The sequence below is a fragment of the Protopterus annectens genome, chromosome 3.part1 (assembly GCF_019279795.1).
Source record: "Protopterus annectens isolate FY-2018-M chromosome 3.part1, PAN1.0, whole genome shotgun sequence".
In the NCBI taxonomy this organism is placed as follows: Eukaryota; Metazoa; Chordata; order Ceratodontiformes; family Protopteridae; genus Protopterus; species Protopterus annectens.
This window is the reverse complement of record NC_056732.1, coordinates 1356126192-1356147459: the sequence shown is the minus strand read 5'-3', so window position 1 is coordinate 1356147459 and position 21268 is coordinate 1356126192. Positions and strand designations below refer to the sequence as shown.

General features: G+C 42.1%; 1 protein-coding gene across 2 annotated transcripts in view; it reads left to right on the top strand.

The window, feature by feature from the left end:
* VPS28 (VPS28 subunit of ESCRT-I) overlaps nucleotides 1-21268 on the top strand; it is an 870107-nt gene that overhangs the window by 145015 nt on the left and 703824 nt on the right. For both annotated transcript variants that reach the window (XM_044067388.1, XM_044067387.1), the window contains exon 4: nucleotides 3471-3508. In XM_044067388.1, the coding sequence (XP_043923323.1) occupies nucleotides 3471-3508 (38 nt within the window). The remainder of the gene's footprint in view (nucleotides 1-3470; nucleotides 3509-21268) is intronic.

Genomic DNA, 21268 nt, shown 5'->3' with positions numbered 1-21268 from the left:
TGCCCTAGGGCAGATAGCCTAGTATGAACCTATGAACCTATATATATATATATATCTATATATATCTATATATATATATCTATATATATATATATATATAAATATATATATATATATATATATATATATATATAAATATATATATATATATATATCTCTATATATATATCTATCTATATATATATATATATATATATATATATCTATCTATATATATATATATATATATATATATATATATACAGACACACACACACACACACACACACACATCGAACGTTTAAAACATCGAAGTTCAGATCATCGAGACCAGAACATTGAGTCTGAAAATTTCAAAAGTTTGAAGGGGGAAGAGAAAGGTAAGTATGGGTGGGAGAATGTTTGTGTGCCCTGCATACTGTGTGTGTCTGAGCCATCTGTGTGATGGCACTACAGATAGGTTACGGAAAATCTCCCATTTAGTGCTTCTGCATATAGCGCTAAACGGGAGATTTCCCTTTACTCCACTGTAGCGCGGTCTCAGAGTTGGAATATTAAAGTAGGGGGGGTGTGCAAGCGGGCAAAGCCCCCCTGCATACAATTGTTAAAATATATTTTTCATTTTCTTTCCTTTTTTTTTTCGATTACACTTTTAACCTTCAATGTTTCAAAATTCGATGTTCTGGTCTCGATGATCAGAATTCCAATGTTTTGAAATTTCGATGGTTAGAAGTGGAACCATATATATATATATATATATATTTATATCTATATATATATATTTATATCTATATATATATATATATTTATATCTATATGTGTATATATATATATATATATATATATATATATGTATATATATATATATATATATATATATATATATATATATATATATATATATATATATATATATATCTAGTGGATATAAAAAGTGTACACACCCCTGTTAAAATGCCAGGTTTTTGTGATATAAAAAAATGAGACCACAATAAATCATTTCAAAACTTTGCCCACCTTTAATTTGTCCTATAACCTGTACAATTCAATTGAAAAACAAAGAAATCTGTTAGGCGAAAAATATAAAAAATAAAAAAAACTAATACTTTGTTGAAGCACCTTTTGATTGATTTAATTACAGCATTCAGTCTTCTTGGGTAGGAGTTTATCAGCATGGCACATCTTGACTTGGCAGTATTTGCACCTCTTCTTTGCAAAAGTGCTCCAAATCTGTCAGATTGCGAGGGCATTTCTTGTGCACAGCCCTCTTCACGTCACCCCACAGATTTTCTATTGGATTTAGTTCTGGGCTCTGGCTGGGCCATTTCAAAACTTTAATGTTCTTCTGGTGAAGCCATTCTTTTGTTCGTATGGATGTATGCTTGGGGTCATTGTCATGTTGAAATGTGAAATTCCTCTTCATCTCCAGCTTTCTAGCAGATGCCTGAAGGTTTTGAGCTAAAAGTGACTGGTATTTAGAACTGTTCATAATTCCCTCCACCTTGACTAAAGCCTCAGTTCCAGCTGAAGAAAAGCAACCCCAAAGCATGATACTGCCACCACCATGCTTCACCGTGGGGATGGTGTTCTTTTGGTTATGCGAAGCGTTGTTTTTGCTCCAAATGTACCCTTTGGAATTGTGGCCAAAACGTTCAACCTTGGTCTCATCAGACCATAACACATTTTCCCACATGCTTTTGGGAGACTTGAGGTATTGTTTTGCAAATTTTAGCCGGGCCTGGACGTTTTTTTCTGTGTAAGAAAAGGCTTCCATCTTGCAACCTTAACCCATAGTCCAGACATGTGGAGAATATGGGAGGTTGTTGTCACATGTAGTACACAACCAGTACGTGCCAGAAATTCCCGCAGCTCCTTCAGTGTTGCCGTAGGTCTCTTGGCAGCCTCCCTGACCAGTTTTAGTCTTGTCTTTTCATCAGTTTTGGAGGAGCATCCAGTTCTTTGCAACATCACTGTTGTCCCTTATTTTCTCCACTTTTTGATGACTGTCTTCACTGTGTTCCATGGTATACCCAATCCTGTGGAATTTTTTTTGTACTCTTCTCCTGATACCTTTCAGCAATGAGATCCCTTTGATGCTTTGTAAGTTCTCTGCGAAACATGGCTTTTGCTGTAGCGGGCAACTGAGCAAATGTCAGGAAAATCCTACTAGGACAGCTGAACTTTATTTGGGGTTAATCAGAGTCTCTGTAATTGATGGCAAGTGTGTACCCAAGAAGACTGAATGCTATAATTAAATCAAAAGGTGCTTCAGCAAAGTATTAGTTTAAGGGTGTGCACACTTATGCAACCAGCATATTGTACATTTTTATTTTTTATATTTTTCCCTTAACATATTTGTTTGCTTTTCAATTGAATTGTACAGGTTATAGGTCACATTAAATGTGGGAAAAGTTTTGAAATGATTTATTGTGGCCTTATATTTTTATATCACAAAAACCTGGCATTTTAACAGGGTTATGTACACTTTTTATATCCACTGCGCCTCCCCACACCCCCTGCTAACTATATATTCCAACTATAAGATCGCACTACAGTTAGGAAAACAATGAATTTCCCAAACTGCACTGTACAACGATCTCTGTACGGTACTTCAAATTTATATTAGTGAATGCACAGTGCATTCGTTAATATAAACTTTTGAACACTGAAATGTTCAGCCAGATGGAAATTTGAACGTCTGTGTTTCGAGTTTTCCATGTGCTGGCATCTGAACTCGAGATTCTGACATTAAACCATATATATATATATATATATATATATATATATATATATATATATGTGTGTGTGTGTGTATTTATATATATTATACATGGTTACGTATGCATATGGGTCCCTTTCAAAGATCGAAACTCCAGAAAGTCGAACTTCATATGGTCAAGACCATATTGTCACCTTTCCAAAACATCACATTTTTTATGTGGAGCTCTGGGAATTTACCCTTTTCCCCCACTGTAGTGTGATCTCCACATTGGTATATATAATATGCAGGGAGGGGGCATGGGGGCTTGCTCCCCCCTGCGGAAACATACATTTTTGTTGTCTAGTCTTGTTTAATGTTTTAGAAAGTCAATCATATGGTCTTGACCATATGACATTCAACTCTCTAAAACTTTTATCTTTTAATATAGATCCATTTGTGTGTGTGTGTGTGTGTGTGTGTGTGTGTGTATAAATATATGTATGTGTATGTATATGACTGTACAGTAAGGTCAAAATGCCAGAAACAGATGAAAGATTTATTTATACTATTTATTCGTTCATGTTCACCTTTTTATGGTAGTATTGTCAGTTTTGTCATTGATAAATGTCCTAAAAATTATGGGGAAAGGGTGTTTTCATACTGGCATTTTAATGACAGATATGTCTCATCTTAATACTCACTGTTATAAATGCACAGTGAAATCTATTAATAATCTTCCTGATGGAATGTAGTAAAATAAAGTGATAAAATGATTTTTTTTCTTTTTCAGGAAGTAAAACTGTATAAAAATGCCCGGGAACGAGAGAAGTGAGTACATCTTATCTTCTCTGAAAGTTTAAACTGTAGTAAATGTAGGTGCATTGACATTGTTGCTGTTTCCTTATTTCATGAGACTTCCTCTCATTCTTAATTCAGATTGGATACCTCATTCCATTTCTTGGATTGTACAGTGGTCTTTTGGTCACTGCATTTCTTTTTTTATGCAAGTGAAATAATTTGGTATTCGTGGTTTTTTTTTTATCCCTGTTTATTTGTTTATTAAAATAAGCATACTAATTTAACATTGCAGGTTTGCAGCATGCCGTTACATTCAGGGAATAAGTTGCTGTACTGTGTTCAGAGGTGAAGCAACTCAACCAGAGTAGACAGCATAATTTGAAAACTTGTGATCCAGTTGGTGTTTAAATAAGAAATCAGAATGAAAACAGTAGTGTTGTATACATTGAAGAAACACACACTGAGCTGTTACTGGACTGATACAAGTTTATTACTTATACAGCCAGAATGCTGCCTGTGAGGAGACCAAGGACTGATTGAACTAGTGTGCTTTATAGCACAGTAATTTTATGTCTGGGTGTATGTGCTTGCTTTTATGGAGCTGCATGCATTGCTGAATATACCACACTACACCTTTTGAGTCTAAACTGTTTAATAAATTAGTAGGGTAAAACAGCATTTTTCTTTCCACATTCAGAGTCCAAAAAGAGATTGCTTGTGTAGTTCTGCAATACAACCATTCTCATTTATTGGTAAAGTAAAGAGCCTTTGCTGTGAACAGCTCTAGTTAGTAAGACAGGCACTGAGGCAGTTTTCTAGCCATCTGTGATTTTTATTTTTCACTTCTGGCACATAAAACTTACTACTCAACATATCAATGTCTTGTGTAAGGGAACCAGTCAGGACTGCATACTGACACATTTAGCACAACACTACAGTCACTGTGTCCCTTCCTACTTGTATAGTCAGGATTAACTTCATCTGAAAAAGCAGTGTCCCTAGAGATTATCATTTGAAATATTGGGACCTGCTAGAGCAAGTCCTGAAATATGGAGACTGAATAGCCGAAAGATCGGACTTGCATATACGAAGTCTAAGATGCCATTTCTCAGAATATTCCCTTTTCTCTGGAGTGGGGGTGTAGAAGGCCTTGTGATTCGCTCTTGTGGTCTGTTTTTTTTTTCAGCTTGCTAACACACAGCATTTCAAGCGACAATATTTTAATAGGGAGCTGTCCCTAGATACCGCTGGTCTGGGTTTTACCTGATTAGAATGTCTTCTGTGGGAAATGCATTAGCTAACCCACAAACTCATAACAAAATTGGACCTGTTTTAGCTTCAGCAATACCTAGAATCATCTTTGGGACCTTCCCTAAATGTTTCTTGTAGATAAAATATATCATCTTCATTGACAGATCCATCCCCTGCATGCTTGTGATGATGACACTTATGCAAGTACTGTTCATTTTGTGCAGTTCCAGTAAGACTAGGATGTTCTTCATCTCACATTGCTGCAGTCCTTACACTTGGGTAATCCGCTGTCCTCGGTCGGCCCGAATATCAAAGTATTAGGCTGACGTCGGTCAAGGCGCTTAAGTCTGACATCAGGACGTCAGGGTACAAATGCGCATGACCGACGTCATATCCTCAGTCTTTTTTGCCGCATGGTCCGATGCAGAAGCAGCGTTGCAAGTGCCGTTGCGTTCTGAAATTTTTCAATTCGGAGTTTCAGACCGAGTCAAAGTTGGCTAAGTACCCGTTGGGAATATTTTAGTTTTTTCTTGCCTCAGTGGTTTACCAGATGTCAGAAAAAGTGAATAACTGTATTTCTTGTGGGAAGCAGATACCGCATAGAGATTATCATACTTTGTGTATTCCTTGTTTGGGGCCTGAGCACGACGTTGTTGGGTGTCGCTTTTGTGCTAGGTTCAATAAACGCACTATTAAGCGCAGGTTAGATTGTGCCAGGTTGGTCTTCGGGAAGCGGTGCAATTATAATATGCCGTCGGATGCTCCGACGCCTGCTTCTTCGAAGAAGCGCAAAGACAAAGCAGCTAAACCCAGACTTGAAGAGTCGTCCGTACCGGACGCCGGTTCTTTAGTGGAGTCAGTGGAACCGGTGGTTCCGCCGGAGGCTTCTCTGGAGTCCCAGGGGGAGCCTTTGATATTGCAGGATGTGGCTTCTCAGGAGGCAGGTCAGGCTGAAGGGGCTTCTCAGGTTACTGTACTCCCCTCCCTTCCTAGGGTGGTTAGGCCCTCTCCTTCTGTTTCCAAGGCTTCTCCCAGAGGCAGGCCAGGGTTAGCTTCTGTTGGGGTCACTCCTAGTTCTTCAGGATCTGTGCCTAAGAAGCACATGCTTAAAATGGCAGAAGATTTAATTACCTTGATTAGGGGTTCTTTGCCCCCTCCTGACAAGAGGCCTAGGGTGGAACCAGAGTTGGGTTCTTTTGAGCAGGCTTCAGATGTGTCAGAGTCTTGACTGAAGACTTGCAGGAGTATTCTCCTTATTCTGATTCTGATGTGGATGATTCTACTCCTTCTGCTTCTCCTCCAGAGGATTTTTCTTTTTCAGAGACTCTTCATTCCATGAGGGAGCATTTTAAGTGGGAAGGTCAGGACTTCTCTGATTCCAGGAAAAGGCTTAGGGAATTTTTGCTTTTGCCCCAGCATAGGCCTTTAGCTATACCACCTGTTCTGGATGTAGTGGAAGATGTGTTTGCAGAGGCTTCTCTTAATCCTGATTCTTTGCCTCCTGCTCCTGTTAAACCTGACAGGTATTACAGGGTGCCTGAGGCTCATAAATATCTTTATAAGAGTCCTAGGGTGGACCCAGAAACTGTTACTCAGGGACCTAAGGGTGTTAAGGCCTCTGTGGTAAAAAATCCGGTTCCTCCGGATAAAGAGGCCAGAGTTTTGGATAGATGGGGAAAGAAAGTCTATACTTCCTCCACCTTAGCTATGAGGGCTTTGAATTGCCAGTTTCACATGTTGAAATATCAAAATTATCTTCTTTCTCAGTTGAAATCTAAGGTAGATGCTCTGGCGGAAGGTATTGAGTGTAAAGAATTACAGGATTTGGTGCATGTTTCTGAACAGGTGGGCAAGCATTCGTTACAATGTGGTTTTGATGCTGTACAGGCCTCGTCTAGGGTGGCTGCCACTGGGTCAGTTCTTCGCAGGCACGCCTGGCTGAGGGATCAGAATTTATCTGACCATGTTAAGACAAGGATTTTGGATGCTCCTTTGCAGTCTGATGTGTTGTTTGGTGCACCTGTGGAGTCAGTCTTGAAGAAAATGGAAGACAAAGCTAAGTCTATGCAGGCTGTTAAAGATTTTTTGCAAGTTCAGCCTCCGAAATTTAGTAGGAATTGGCCTACTAAGGGGTGGATGTACCCTTCTTATGATCAGTCTAGGGGTAGATCTAGACGTGGTAGAGGCAGAGCACAGAGCTCCTTCAGGCCTAGAACAGGGAGTTCACCTGCACAATCTTCTGGTGAGGGCAGGGGTCAGTCCTTTCGTAAACAGGCCCAATGACCTACCTTTTCAGCTGCCAGATCCTTCTTGCCTGGCAGCACCTTTGGGGGGAAGGTTGGCACTCTTCAAGGAAAATTGGAGTCTGGTTACCCAAGACAGATGGGTATTAGATATCATACACCAGGGTTACAGGTTTTATTTCCATACTTTGCCTCCTTTCAAAGGCATGCCGGACATTCCTCCTCAGCAAAGACTAGAAGCTCACAAACAAATTTCTCTGTTGCTTCAATTAGGAGCCATTCAACCGGTCCCTCTGCCAGAAGTGGGCCTAGGATTTTATTCTCGCCTGTTCCTAGTACCAAAAAAGGGGAACACGTGGAGACCAATTTTGGATTTATCTATCCTCAACACTTATTTGGACATTCCCAAGTTCAAAATGTTGACTTTACAACAGCTTTTACCTCTGCTGGGCAAAGACCACTGGATGGTGACTCTGGATCTCAAGGAAGCTTACCTTCATGTTCCTATCAGGCTAAGCTGCAGGAAGTATCTGCGTTTTGGCTGGGACTTCTCATTATCAGTTCTCTGCATTGCCCTTTGGCTTATCTACTGCCCAGAGTGTTCACAAAAGTTCTGGCTCCAGTGATAGCTTTCTTCAGGCTAAGAGGAATACAGATCTATCCTTATTTGGACGATTGCCTGATTCTGGCCCAAGGAAGGGACGAACTTCTTCATCATTTACAGTATGTGGTAGCAGTGCTAAGATGCCTGGGGTATTCTGTGAACGAAATAAAGTCCAGTCTAGTACCCTCTCAGGACATGTGCTTTCTGGGTGTGAGACTGAATACAGCATCCCAGATGGCCTTTTTGACCCCGGACAAACAAAAGAATCTTTCTCTGTACTTCCGTCAATTGTCTCATCAGTCCAGGCTGACTGCAAAGACAGTCCTTCAAGCCTTGGGGTTCATGGCATCTTGTATTCTAGTGCTTCCCAATGCCAGACTGCATATGAGGAAGCTGCAATGGTATCTCAAAAATGTATGGACAAAGCACTGCCAAGATATGGACACTGTCATTCAGATAATACCTTGCATTCAAAAGGAATTTTTGTGGTGGGCTCAGGAATGTCACCTAAACAAGGGACTCTCTGTGACCCGGCCAGAGGCGAGTCAGATTCTTACGACAGATGCCTCAGACAAAGCTTGGGGAGCTCATCTAAATGGAAAATGGGTACAAGACACGTGGCCTGCCAGACTTCAACATCTACATATCAACTTGAAGGAGATGTTGGCAGTCCAATTTGCATTAACAGCTTTCAAAGATTTACTCCTTCCAGGACAGGTGTTGGTTCTAACAGACAACACAACTGTCATGTGGTACATCAACAAGCAAGGGGGGACACATTCTTATCCTCTATGCAGGCAAGCAATGATTTTGTGGGAGACTGCTCTCAGTTTACAGCTGCATCTTCAAGCAAGGTTTCTGCCGGGAGCACAGAACTCCTTAGCAGATGTGTTAAGCAGAAGAATTATGGATCCCCACGAGTGGAAATTGGATCCTCATGTGTTTCAGAAATTGACAGTGTTATGGGGAACTCCAGACATAGATCTGTTCGCTTCTCCACTGAACCACCAGCTGCCAAAGTTTTGCACAAAAAGGTTTTATCCAACAGCTTGGAAAGTGGATGCTCTTTCTTTCAATTGGAGCAAGCTTCATGTGTATGCCTTTCCACCTCTGCCTCTCCTCCCAAAGGTACTCCTAAAGGTCAGACAGGACAAGCCAAAGATGATCCTAATAGCTCCGGATTGGCCTCGACAGCACTGGTACCCATTACTGAGAAGTCTGGTACGGGAACCTCCATGGCCTTTGCCTTCGATTCCACACCTACTGTCTCAGGAAGCCGGTCATTTACTCAATGTCAAGCTCCACTCTCTTCACCTAACAGCCTGGCATATTCTGTTTTAAACCCTGGAGGGTCTCAGCTTCCACAGCAAGTTTTGAATGTTATTTTGGAGGCCAGAAGGCCTAGTACAAGGAAAGTGTACGCAGATAAATGGAAGAGATTTTTATTTTGGAGTACAGCAAAGGAATTTGATGTTTCTAAACCTAATTTAAGTGTGGCCCTTCAATATCTTGCTGAGTTACTGGACAAAGGTTTGTCCTTCTCTTCCATTAAGGTTCATGCTGCAGCGATTTCGGCACATTATGACTGTGTCCCACCTTTGTTTTCTCATCCTTTGTTTAAGCAATTCCTTAGAGGGGCAAAGAATTTAAGACCCCCACGTAGAGCTCCTACTCCTGCTTGGGATCTCAATTTTGTGTTGGAGAAACTTACTCTACAACCTTTTGAACCTGCAGCTACTGTTGAGTTGAAATATTTATCCTGGAAGACTGCTTTTTTGTTGGCCATTACCTCTGCGAGAAGGGTTTCTGAATTACAGGCCCTTATGGCAGTTGAGCCTTTCTTAATTTTCCATAAGGATAGGGTATCTTTGCGTACTAACCCTTCCTTTATGCCTAAAGTGGTTTCTAGTGTGGCTTTAAACCAAACTGTTCATTTGCCTACTTTTTATGCAAACCCCCAAAATAAAGGGGAAAAGATTTTGTACACTTTGGATATACACAGACATTTGCGATATTATTTGAGCAGAACTAAAGGGTTCAGGCAGTCTCAGCAATTATTTGTCTCTTTTGCTTTGGGTTCTCAGGGCAAACCTGTGTCAAAACAAACTATTTCTAAGTGGATTGGGGGTTGTATTGCTTTCTGTTATTCCCATCATGGTAAGGACATTCCAGCTGGGATTAGGCCTCATTCCACTAGGGCTACTGCCACTTCTACAGCCTTTTTAAGGGGGGTGGCAACTAAAGATATTTTGGAGGCAGCTACTTGGAGTTCAGTACATACTTTCTCTAAGCATTACCACCTTCCTCTTTACTCTAAATCTAGGGCTGGTTTTGCCACTGCAATTTTGCAGGGCATTTTGACAGCCCCTCCTGCTTTATAGCCTTGCCATCCTCCCTTACCTCTGCTTTGGGGTTCTACCCAAGTGTAAGGACTGCAGCAATGTGAGATGAAGAACATAGTACAGTTTTGTACCTACCATAAATGTAGATGTTCGAAGATCTACATTGCTGCAGTCCAATTTTCCCTCCCTCCTTCCCCTCTATAGTTAGAGGCAGTTGTGTGGTTTTGGGTTATGCATTCTGTGGATATTGTATATATTGTACATAGGTTTAGTGCTAGGGTGGTTGGCTGTTTTTTGTTGTCTTTTGGTTTTGACCTTTCTTTTAGGGCCTTCTGACATCTGGGGCAAGAAAAGACTGAGGATATGACGTCGGTCATGCGCATTTGTACCCTGACGTCCTGATGTCAGACTTAAGCGCCTTGACCGACGTCAGCCTAATACTTTGATATTCGGGCCGACCGAGGACAGCGGATTACCCAAGTGTAAGGACTGCAGCAATGTAGATCTTCGAACATCTACATTTATGGTAGGTACAAAACTGTACTTTTCATCATTTTGGTTCTTGTATATGTGCTTAAGAACAGTTTTTGCAGGTGTCTGTCCTGTATTACATTTCATAGTTCCTTTATTTATGTATTCATTCATTTGTTAACTGGTAAGTGGACTAGCCATGACCCTTGCCACTTCGGTAATGACATACAGCATACATACAGTTTGTTCTGGGACCTTAGTCTTGTACCTTCCTTTGCAGTTATGGGAAGATTGTGTTTATACATTTTACTGCACTTCTGTCTCCATAAGTAGAATTACTTGCAAAAAGCTAGCTGTTTGTATTTTAAACCCTATCTGTGTCTTAGGTTTCTAGTTTCATTTACAGTTGTGGCAGAAATGTCAACTGCTGCCTGACTTGAGCTTCATTTATTCACTTATTACTGCATTTTTCCATAAACAGTATTACTGTTAAATTTCTGCACAGTTTGGTGCCTTAGATGGTGGTAGAATTACAGTAGTGAGAGCACTGTATATTCAGCTCCAGCATTGGTGCTTCGGCACTTTTACAGTTGTTTATATTCCAGTTTTGCTACGAGAGTCTTATTATTATCATTTACCTTCTTAAAGTTGAATTCCAGTGTTCTTCTGTTTCCCTATGCTTTGTGTCTGTCCCAACCCTCACTGAGACATTAAGCTAAAGTTTCTGAAATTGTAACTTGTCTAGGATCATGGACCTCTAACTGAGAGTCATAGGACTATAGCTCCAATATTGGCTTTATTTGATTAGCTTTTTGCAGCCTTTTTTCTTGACTGTCCCACCCATTTTAAAAAGCTGTGTCTCTGGCCTCTGCCTCTTATGGTAATCTGACTTCAAAAGTTCCTCCCCTCTTTCATTGCTATTGTCTAAGTACTCTACCCATCCATTGTTTTCCATAGATCATAATACTTATGTCCACTTAACAAATGGCTGTTGATCTTGTGCAGACCTCATTTACTATGTACTGTCTCCTGCTTATTTTCCCAGATGTCCCATCTGCTTGGAGCTTTTGCCACCATCTGAGAAGGTCCTGAATTAATCCTGCTCCATCCTTGACAGATAAGAGATTTATTATTTTGTACTTCAGTTAACTGTTTTGAGTGTTAACTGCTGTATTTTTGTTTTATTTATTGATTTTGCACTTTAAATAATTTTAAAGGTCCCTAATACTTGAAATCACCTAATCCAGGTAGCTTGTAATGGCACCACAAAACAACTTCATTCCCAAGCAGTCTTTTTTGTGTTGTTACATTACGAGGACTGGAGTAGTCTAACTAGTGGCACTAGGTGGTGGCCTGGTCTAGCTGAATTAGGCAACACATAAGAAAGTTGTAAGTGAATTTGTTTTATTGGCAGAGAACTTAGAAGCCAGTTTCATGTGTTTTAAGCATGTGCATAAGTTTGGATTGTTTGCATCATTATGCACCAGTGGCTAGTAGTACACTCTTCAAACACAGACATCTCGAAACTAAATTTTTCCTATAAAAAACACCTCTCCACCTCTGAAACTGTAACAGTAACTCTAAGTGTAGAGCAACTACTTTGCATGTTGAGTAGCATAGAGCATTTAGTCTGCATGTTGAGGAGCACTGTCCCTTGAATTTAGTATTATATAGCCTAGTCTAGTCACTAGCCCCAGCAGCACCCTTAGTAAGCTCATTATTAACCCTTTGTGCACCGCACACTTGTAGCTCACCCAGTAAAGGTCTGATGATATGAATATGATGCACTTTCCCAGTTTCTCCGTAGCCAGTTTGGTGGATATGGGTATGTGATGTGAGGTAGTGCCAACTATGGCAAAGACCGTAGGTCAGTGCATGTGTAACATATGCCACTATAACTACCTGGAGTTTTGTAAAGAATTATATGTCATTTGAATATCAAACTGATTTGTACAGATGCTTGTGTTAAAAATGTATTTGTAAAGTTGCTTGTGTTAAAAATGTATCAACAGTGGATTCTGCTGGACAGAAAAGAAATGTGCATGTATGTCAGACTGTAGTGTAACTGATGAAATGCATGTTAACAGAGTTTTCTGGAAGGGAAGGGGTTAAACTCAGCCCAACTAACTGTAAGAGAAATAGCCTGAAATGAAATTACTTAGTTTAGACCATAAAGATTTTATATCTCAGACCTCAATGCAGCCAGGTACACAATGTCTGGGCTGGGATCCTGCCCTTAGAGTGCTAGAGAATGGCTGGTTAGTCTCTGCAGGAAGGATGAAAGGGTTGGAATTGTTTTACAGGCTCCAGATGCTGTTATTAAAGTTCTAAGAGTGTGTTGTGACACATCTGTGCCAAATGATTTGGGATGATGGCTAGGCTTAAAAAGGCCCTTGTGGTCGTTAGCCTAGTAAACCCCTATGAACCTGTAAGTCCTGGCTCAAGTTTCTAGGGAGGGGTAGTGTGTACCACAAAGTTAGGTGACCAGATAGTATATTGTTTTGCAGCCAGCACTGAAATTGTATTAGGTATTAGTGAGAGATGTGACCGATGACACTCTGCACTCTGTTTTGGAAATGACAAGACCACTCACCCTTTTGCCTTGCTTTAGTAAGTAACTTAACTAGGGAACAGTAATTCTTCAATCAGTTAGGAAAATATAGTGAGATTAGCTAAAAGTATTGTTTTTCTGTATCTGAGTCTTTCATTGGTGTTATTTTTTATAATTTCTGTGAATTGAAACTCTGGTGTTTTTTGTAAATGGATACCCAGTATTCTCATGTTTTTTATTATACTTTTCACTGTGGCTGGTCTTTTATAGGTTCATAGGTTCATAGGTTCATACTAGGCTATCTGCCCGAGGGCATTTACAAGCCTAGCCCATAGTTTTGTGGCTTACGCCACCCCTTAGGTTTGGGGAACTATGCCCATTATTTTGCTGTGCCTCTGTCGAGCAGTGACACTGAGGTAATCCCTGGGGTATACTTGCGATCTCCCATCCATTGGTCAAGATTTCTCTTAAACAAAGCCAGCGAGGTGCTTTGCCTCACATATACCGGGATTTTGTTCCACAGCATAGGGAGTCTTTGGGTAATGAATCTATCCCTCCAGCACGTTCTATTAATGGCCGTGTCAAGGTTTAGGTCTCCGCCTTGTGGCTCTGATGGATCTAGATTTTTGAGGTGAAGCATGTACATCAAGTCAGGGTTTGATAATGCCTTGTATGTCAGGCACAGGTCACCCTGAGCAAGCGGTGCGACTGAATAGAGTTGAAGTTCTTTCAGTCTGGCAGCATAGGTCAGATTTTGAGACCCATAATCCTCTTGGTGAGGAACTTTTGTGGCCTCTCCAGCTGCTGCAAGTGTCGGGTCAGATACATTCTGAATGGGGCATTGTACTCAATCATTGGTCGGATGAGTGATGAATATAGGAGACTATGACCTCTCTTGATCTAGATGTGAATCCCTTCATGATAAGGTGGGCAATGTAGAAGGTCTTCCTAACTATTTTTGCAACATGGGTGTCGAATGACAGACTGCTGTCAACCTGGGTCCCCAGGTCCCTAATAACCTGTTCTGTGCTCAGTGGATTTCCACCTATATGGTAGCTAGGGTAACCTTGTTTTTCCCGAAGGGTATGACTATGCATTTTTGGCATTTAACTTTAGGCCGTGGCTCTGGCACCAGTTATCCGTGATCTGTGAGACCCTTCTGAAGGATATCTGTGTCAGATGTGTTTTCGACCACGGCACCCAGTTTGCAGTCATCTGCAAACTTTGTCAGCCATAACCCTCCGTGTTTGCTTGTACTGGAAAAGTAGATGCCAAACAAGAGTGGGCCCAGGACTGAGCCCTGTGGGACACCACTTGAGACAGGCTTAGAGTCAGACATGGCACCGCAACTCTGACCCTGTGGGTTCTGTCACTCAGCCAGTTTGCAACCCATCTTGTGATGTATGGGTTAACATTTAGGCTGATGAGTTTTTCAATGATACCCGAGTGGGGTATTGTGTCAAGGCCTTCGCCAGATCGAGGTAGGCTGTATGGACTGCCTTTCCTCATCAATGGCCTTGGTGACTGTTTCAAAAGTCAACCAAGTTTAAAAGGCATGACCTGCCCTTGACAAAGCCAAACTGGGTTGGATCCAGAGTCTGCAAATTCCTATGTCTTTATTTATGAGATCCATTATGATCCTCTCCATGGCTTTGCAGATAAGGCTTGTCAAGCTAATGGGTCGGTAATTTCCAGGGTCGGTGGAGGCACCGCCTTTGTGAAGTGGGACTACAGTCGCCAGCGCCACTCCCTGGGCACGTATCCCGAGGTGAGGCTACGATTAAACAGCTGTCCTAACTGAGGATTTAATTCCTCGTTGAGTGCATGTAGCACACAGCCGGGACACCATCAGGTCCCATGGATGCTGTGTTTTTGCCTTGAGAGCCCGTTCTCACTTGGGCATTAGAGATGTTTGGGGTCTGCAATCTGTTGGTATAGATATCTCTCCTTTTGGGAGGGGAGAAGTTTGCACTGAACCTGTCAGCCAGTATGTTGGCAATGTCTGTAGGATCAGTAATCTTCTCATTTTGAACTAATTCTGAGCATATCTGGGAGTTTCCTCCCAGGTTTCTAACATAGCTAAAGAAGGCCTTATGATTGTCTTTAGAGTCTTTAGCTATTCTTCTCTCAAAATTTGCTTTGGATGATTTTATGAGGGCTCTCAGCTTTTTACTTATAGTGATCAAAGGCGTCTTACCTTTCAAGGATTTTGCTCTATCATGTAGTAGCTTCCTCCTTTGTTGTAGAGTTTGTTTATGGCTGGGGTCCACCAGACTGGACGCTTGCCTTTGGTACAAAGAGTCTTTGTTTTGCTTGGGATTGCCTTATCCATGCAGTCCTGCAGGTGCTGGTAGAAGGCATTTGTAAGTGATTCAGCGGCTAGAGTACTGTTTTCCGGCTCAGGGGCCTAAAGGAGACCACACTAGTCTTTAGAAGTGCAAAGTCTGCTTTCGAGAAGTTCTTTACTGTGGTCTTTTTTGTTTCAGGAGGGGGTGGGATGAGGACCTCCAGCGAGATTTGTTTGTGATCTGATCTCACCAGTGAGAAATATTTTAACCCTTGAGAGTAACTGCATTTATTTAGTGGCACTGTAGCATCATGCTGCTGAAAGTCTTGCCAATTGGTTAACGCGACCTTTTGTATAAGTATTAATTTTACTAAGAGTATTTGGGTACCCAGGTAAGAGCCTTAAAGTAGCTAGTGGTGGTAGTGAATCTACCTTATAATCTGGGTGGAGGTGGCATAGCGGGTAAATCTGTGCCAGCCTTTCCCAGGTGTGTGACTGTGAAAATCAGATCTTGGAGTGTGTGTGTCAGCTACTTGGAACAGGGGCACAGCACTGATATCTGCAGAGAGAAAGCTGGAGTCTTATTTGGGGCCTGGAGAGGAAGTTCAGCCCCAGGACTGGAGTGTATGCTCTCTGTGTGCTGTTAAGGGAAATTGTGCTTGGTGCAGACAGCTGCATCTGAAAATACTGTGTGTATCTATTTTTGTTCTCAGTGAACGTTTCCCACTGGTGTCAGTGGTGAGTATTGAGGCTCCTTGATTACTGGCCCGAGGAGAGATGTCACAGGGTATATTGAGACAATGTAACAATTGTCTGATGTTCAGAGGCAAGCATTTAATCCTCAAAAACAGAGTATGGGAGAGATGTATATGTATGTGGCGTAAACTGTTGCATACAAACAGTCATAGTAACAATCTGGTTGTCAGAAACAAACATATGCTACACTCACCACACACAGTACACACCCCACACATAGACCTACGTATGCTGAGACATTTAAATGTAATCTTCCCACACCACAAAGACCTCCTAAAGTTTCAGTTGCTAAAGTTATCCTGAGCAAATCTGAAAGCACTCAACAGAAACAATACCCAACACTGCCTGTACAGCCACACCCAGTGGAGCCTCAACTGCCAAGCCCATAAGGCAAGCCAGTACACCATCCAGGACTCTAATCATAAGGGATTCCATTGTACAACATACTTGTGTCCCAGTCACCAGGCTGAACAAGGAGAAAGTAATGGCCAGGTGCCTGTCAGGGGCCAGGATCTACCAAGATATGCTTGCTTGCAATTCATTGCTTCACAGATACTAGTATGATTCAGTCATAGTCTGTGTAGCTGTAAATTATGAGATGTAGCTCCCTAGTCTATATGAAGAGAGAGATCATAGAACTCTGTGACTGTGTGTCACAGACTGGTATGTGCCTAGCATTGAGCAGTATTATTCCTTCACCAAGGATGATGCCACAATATGAACAGAAGATGACTGTCTAACTCATTAATGCTGACTACCGTCTCATGGCACCTTTGTGTTTAAATCTGAGTACGCTGTGAGATGATAGGAATTGCATGATGTTACACCTGAGTGCCTCCTGCAAGCGCAAGTAAGTTTGCAGCCTTATTTTAGCTCCACTGTTAAAAAATACGTTGAAAAGGTAACTGAACTTTGTCAGTTACCTTCTCAGCTTAGGTTTCAGTCTGGAGTTACAGGATGGTCATATTTGACTTTTCAGAGAAAATCAGCTTGCAATGCACTCTGTATTTTCCTGTCATTACAGCAAGCTGATTCTGTATGCCTTTCATCAAGCAAGTGGTGGCAGCCAATGGGATTCTTGCAATCCAGCCCACTATTTGCATAACATTTTCACCCACAGAACTAATTTTCCTCTGTTCTCTGCTAGTAAATAGAGGGATCCAGCAGTAGATATTCCCTTTTCTTATTCTGCCTTTTGCAGAATTTACTACCGGATCCCTCTATTTATTTTCTGTGCCGATCAGTCCGAGAAACAAGAGAGTTCTGCCACAGTCACAATCTTGGAAGAAAGTGAAGTGAAACAGCTGCAGTGGAGATCTTTTTATTTTTGGGGAAATTACCATGGCTCTTATTCAGCAAAGGACCATTTTGTCAGCTGAGTTTGCTGAGTTCAATAATAAGTTAATGTGTATTTCTCTGGTATCTGGTATAGTTAGTCTCATGTGGTGTTGGTTATTTACTTGGGGCACTGATTGACAGCTGCATAATCTTTGTCTGGGCATGAATATCTTAAAAGCAGCTGCCTTTGCCCCTGTAGCCACCTTGGGTAACTCTTCTCCCCTACTATTTTTCCTCTCCTCTCCTTTACAGCTCTTTTGTTATTTTTTCAATATTGCAACTGTTTTTTCCTCGCTGCTTAATGCACTGAAATGTTCAGCTTCCAAATTTTCAATGTGTTTACATTCTGTATCACTGTATATACATACACTCCTTATCAGTTAAGTCTGCTAATTGCCTGTTTCAGTCTTCTGTTTTTACTTGGTAATCTAGATCCCTGTGATTTGCATGTATAATTTTGTAGATATATAAGGCAAGAATTTTACCTGTTTTTTTCTGTATTGCGTATAATTTGTATTCTGTTATGTCTTTCTCATATCATTTCTGTATTTTTATCCGTCTTCTTTCATGTGGAGCTTTTCTCCCCATGTCTCTGCTGAAAACGAGCTACCAGCCCAGTCAGAAACTACCTGGTAAACAAATGTAAAATAAAATAAAATAAATTAGGGAATTATTCCCTCTGTTACTGGGTTGACACTGAAAAAGAATTTGAGAGAGTAGAGTTGGAATTTTATTCACTAATGTGAGTGTGTTTGGCTTTCTGACATGTCTGTAGAAGTATATAAGGGAAGTATGCAGAGAGTTGGAGGGAAGAGTTAAATTTGCTGTATGGCTGTCTGGTAGTTTTTATGCAGAACAATGCACAAGATTGGTGGTGGGGATTCCTTTGTCCTGTTTACTGTTTGCACTGTGCTTAGAAAAGTTTGCCTGGAGACAGAGGAGAGAGAATCTGGATGTCCTTCAAGAATGCAACTGCAGTCCTTACATATGGGTTGTCCTGCCTCAGGCAGCCCTTCGGTCGGCCGGATTCCAAAGTCTGGGTCCGGCGTCGGCTGATGTCGTCAGAGCAGCTGGGGTATAAAAGCATCAGTCAACGCCATCTTCTTCAGTCTTTCTTGCCGCGCGGTGCCCGAAGCAGAAGCAGTTCACAAGTGAAGGTCGGCCAGCTCCTGTGTTTTCAGTTACGGAAGTCATCAAAAAGCTAAGTACCCCGTTGGGGAACCTTTTCTTGCCTCAGCCGATGTCAGATAAAACTGCAAAAGTTAATAACTGTTTGTCTTGTGGTAAACAAATACCTCATAAGGACTTCCATTCTTACTGCCTTCCCTGCCTTGGCCCAGACCACGACGTCTTGGCCTGTGCTGCCTGTGCTTGCTTCAATAAGCGCACACTCAGGCGCCGGGCAGAATTTGCTGAAGACTTCTTTGGGGAAAATTTCTCCTATATCATGCCGTCGGAACAACCGACAACACATATTTCCAAAAAACAGAAGGACCGGGACCGACATTCTCGGCCCGCGACTTCCACCGACACCACGCCAAAACCTACGGCGAGTGCATCGATCTCTTCGGAGGCGGTAATTTAACCGCTCCAGACCGGCGAAACCGCTTTACCGCTCTCTTCGGCCCCGGAGGCTTCCCCGGTGCCGGTTGTGGTTTTTCCTCCTGAATCCGAAGCCCAAGATTTGCCTGACACCATTCCGGTGGACAAAGTTACTCCAGCACGTGGGGCAGCTAGGCCTCCGGTGTCTATGTCCATCAAGGCCTACACACGTGCTAAGGCTGCCAGCCTGGCTAAGTCTCACCCTCCTAAATCTTTTTCTCAGGGTCCCACTTCTGATAAACAGATCATGACTTTAGCTGCAGATCTAATTTCCTTAATCAGAGGCTCCCAGGCTCATCCAGACAGAGGTTCTCAGCCGCCTGCAGACAAAAGGCCTAGGGTTGAGCAGACAGATACCATTTCCTCAGATGAAGCCTCTGGTGACTCGGACCATTCAGATTCCCAGGAAGAATCCTTCCAGGTCTACGAGGATTCTGATGCTGAGGAATCTATTCCATCTGCCTCTCCTCCTGAGGATATTTTTTTCAGGGAAATTCTCCATTCCATGAGAGAGTATTTTCAGTGGAAGGGCCAGGAATTCTCCGACTCCAGGAAAAGGCTTCGTACTTTCCTTAAGTTACCCCAGCACAGGCCTTTAGCTATCCCACCAGTGTTAGATGTATTGGATGATGTGTACTCAGACTCGAGTGCTTCTCCTGATTCTCTCCCTCCTGCTCCTGTCAAGCCAGACCGATATTACAGGGTTCCTGAAACTCATAAACATCTCTTTAAGGCCCATTCTGTTGATCTAGAAACTATTTCCCAGGGGCCCAAAGGAGTGGCCACTTCCACGACCAAAAATCCTTTGCCCGCAGACAGGGAATCTAGGTCCCTGGAGAGGTGGGGCAAAAAAGTTTATACCTCAACCACCCTTGCCATGAGGGCCCTTAACTGTCTTTTTCATATGTTTCAGTATCAGGATTTCTTGATGGATGATTTGCAGAAAAAGTTAGCCTCTCCTGAGCCTTTAGATAGAAAGGCCTTGCAGGATTTGGTTCATAATACACAGCAGGTTAGCAATCATTTTCTTCAGTGTGGTTATGATGCATTGGAAGCTTCATATAGGGCAGCTATGACAGGGGCCGTCATACGTAGACATGCTTGGTTGAAAGAACAGGCATTGCCAGATCATGTTATAGTAAAGCTTCTAGACGCACCTCTGGAAAAACACAAGCTGTTTGGTGCTAATGCTCAGGATGTGTTGAAATCAATTGAGGAAAAGGCTAAATCAGTACAAACAGTCAAAGATTTCCTCCAGGTTCAGCCACCAAGGTTCAGCAGGAGTTGGCCTTCGAAGAATTGGTCCTTTCCAGACACTGACAAGTTCCAAAGGGGAAAAAACAGGCATGCTCGAGGTAGAGGGCAATACCGAGGCTCCTACAGGGGCCGCCAATGGCAACCGACTAATCAGAGAAGTGGCACAGGGACTTCTACTGCTCCACAGGGACAATCACAATGACTTGACTTTGACACCGCCGACCAAGGCTCAAAGAGAAGCACCTTTAGGCGGAAAATTATCCTTATTTTCAAAAAATTGGCACGTTAACAAAGGACAAATGGATTCTGGACATAATAGACCAAGGTTACAGGTTCCACTTCCATACTTTACCAACAAGACAAGGCATGCCAAACCTGCCACAAAATCAAAGGGCAGAGGCACTCATACAAGTTTCAAAGCTGCTACAAATCAAAGCAATAGAAAAGGTTCCTCCTCAGGAACAAGGCCAGGGATTCTACTCAAGACTGTTCCTTGTTCCAAGAAAAGAAAAGCAATGGAGACCTATACTGGACTTGTCCGCTGTAAACACTTTTTTCATTGTGCCAAAATTCAAAATGCTGATGCTACAGCAACTTCTTCCCATGCTGGGCAAGGGGTCTTGGCTGGTTACTCTGGACCTCAAGGAGGCATACCTGCATGTCCCAATCAGACACAGTTGCAGAAGATACCTCAGATTTCTTGCAGGGTCAGAGCATTATCAATTCTCAGCATTGCCTTTTGGCTGATCTACTGCGCCCAGAGTATTCACGAAATGCCTGGCATCAGTAATTGCACACTGCAGACTCCAGGGGATACAAATATACCCTTACCTGGACGACTGCCTTATACAAGCGGACAGCAAGCAAGCCTTGATAAGAAACTTGAACTATGTCATTCACTTACTACAGGCTTTGGGATACACAGTCAACATTCAAAAATCAAGACTACTGCCATCCCAACAAATAATTTTTCTAGGAGCCAAACTGGACACAAACTCACAAATGGCTTTCCTCACAGAAGAGAAACAAGAACAATTACCAGATTACTTCAAAAGCCTAGCAAAACACACCCAGATGACTGCAAGGAA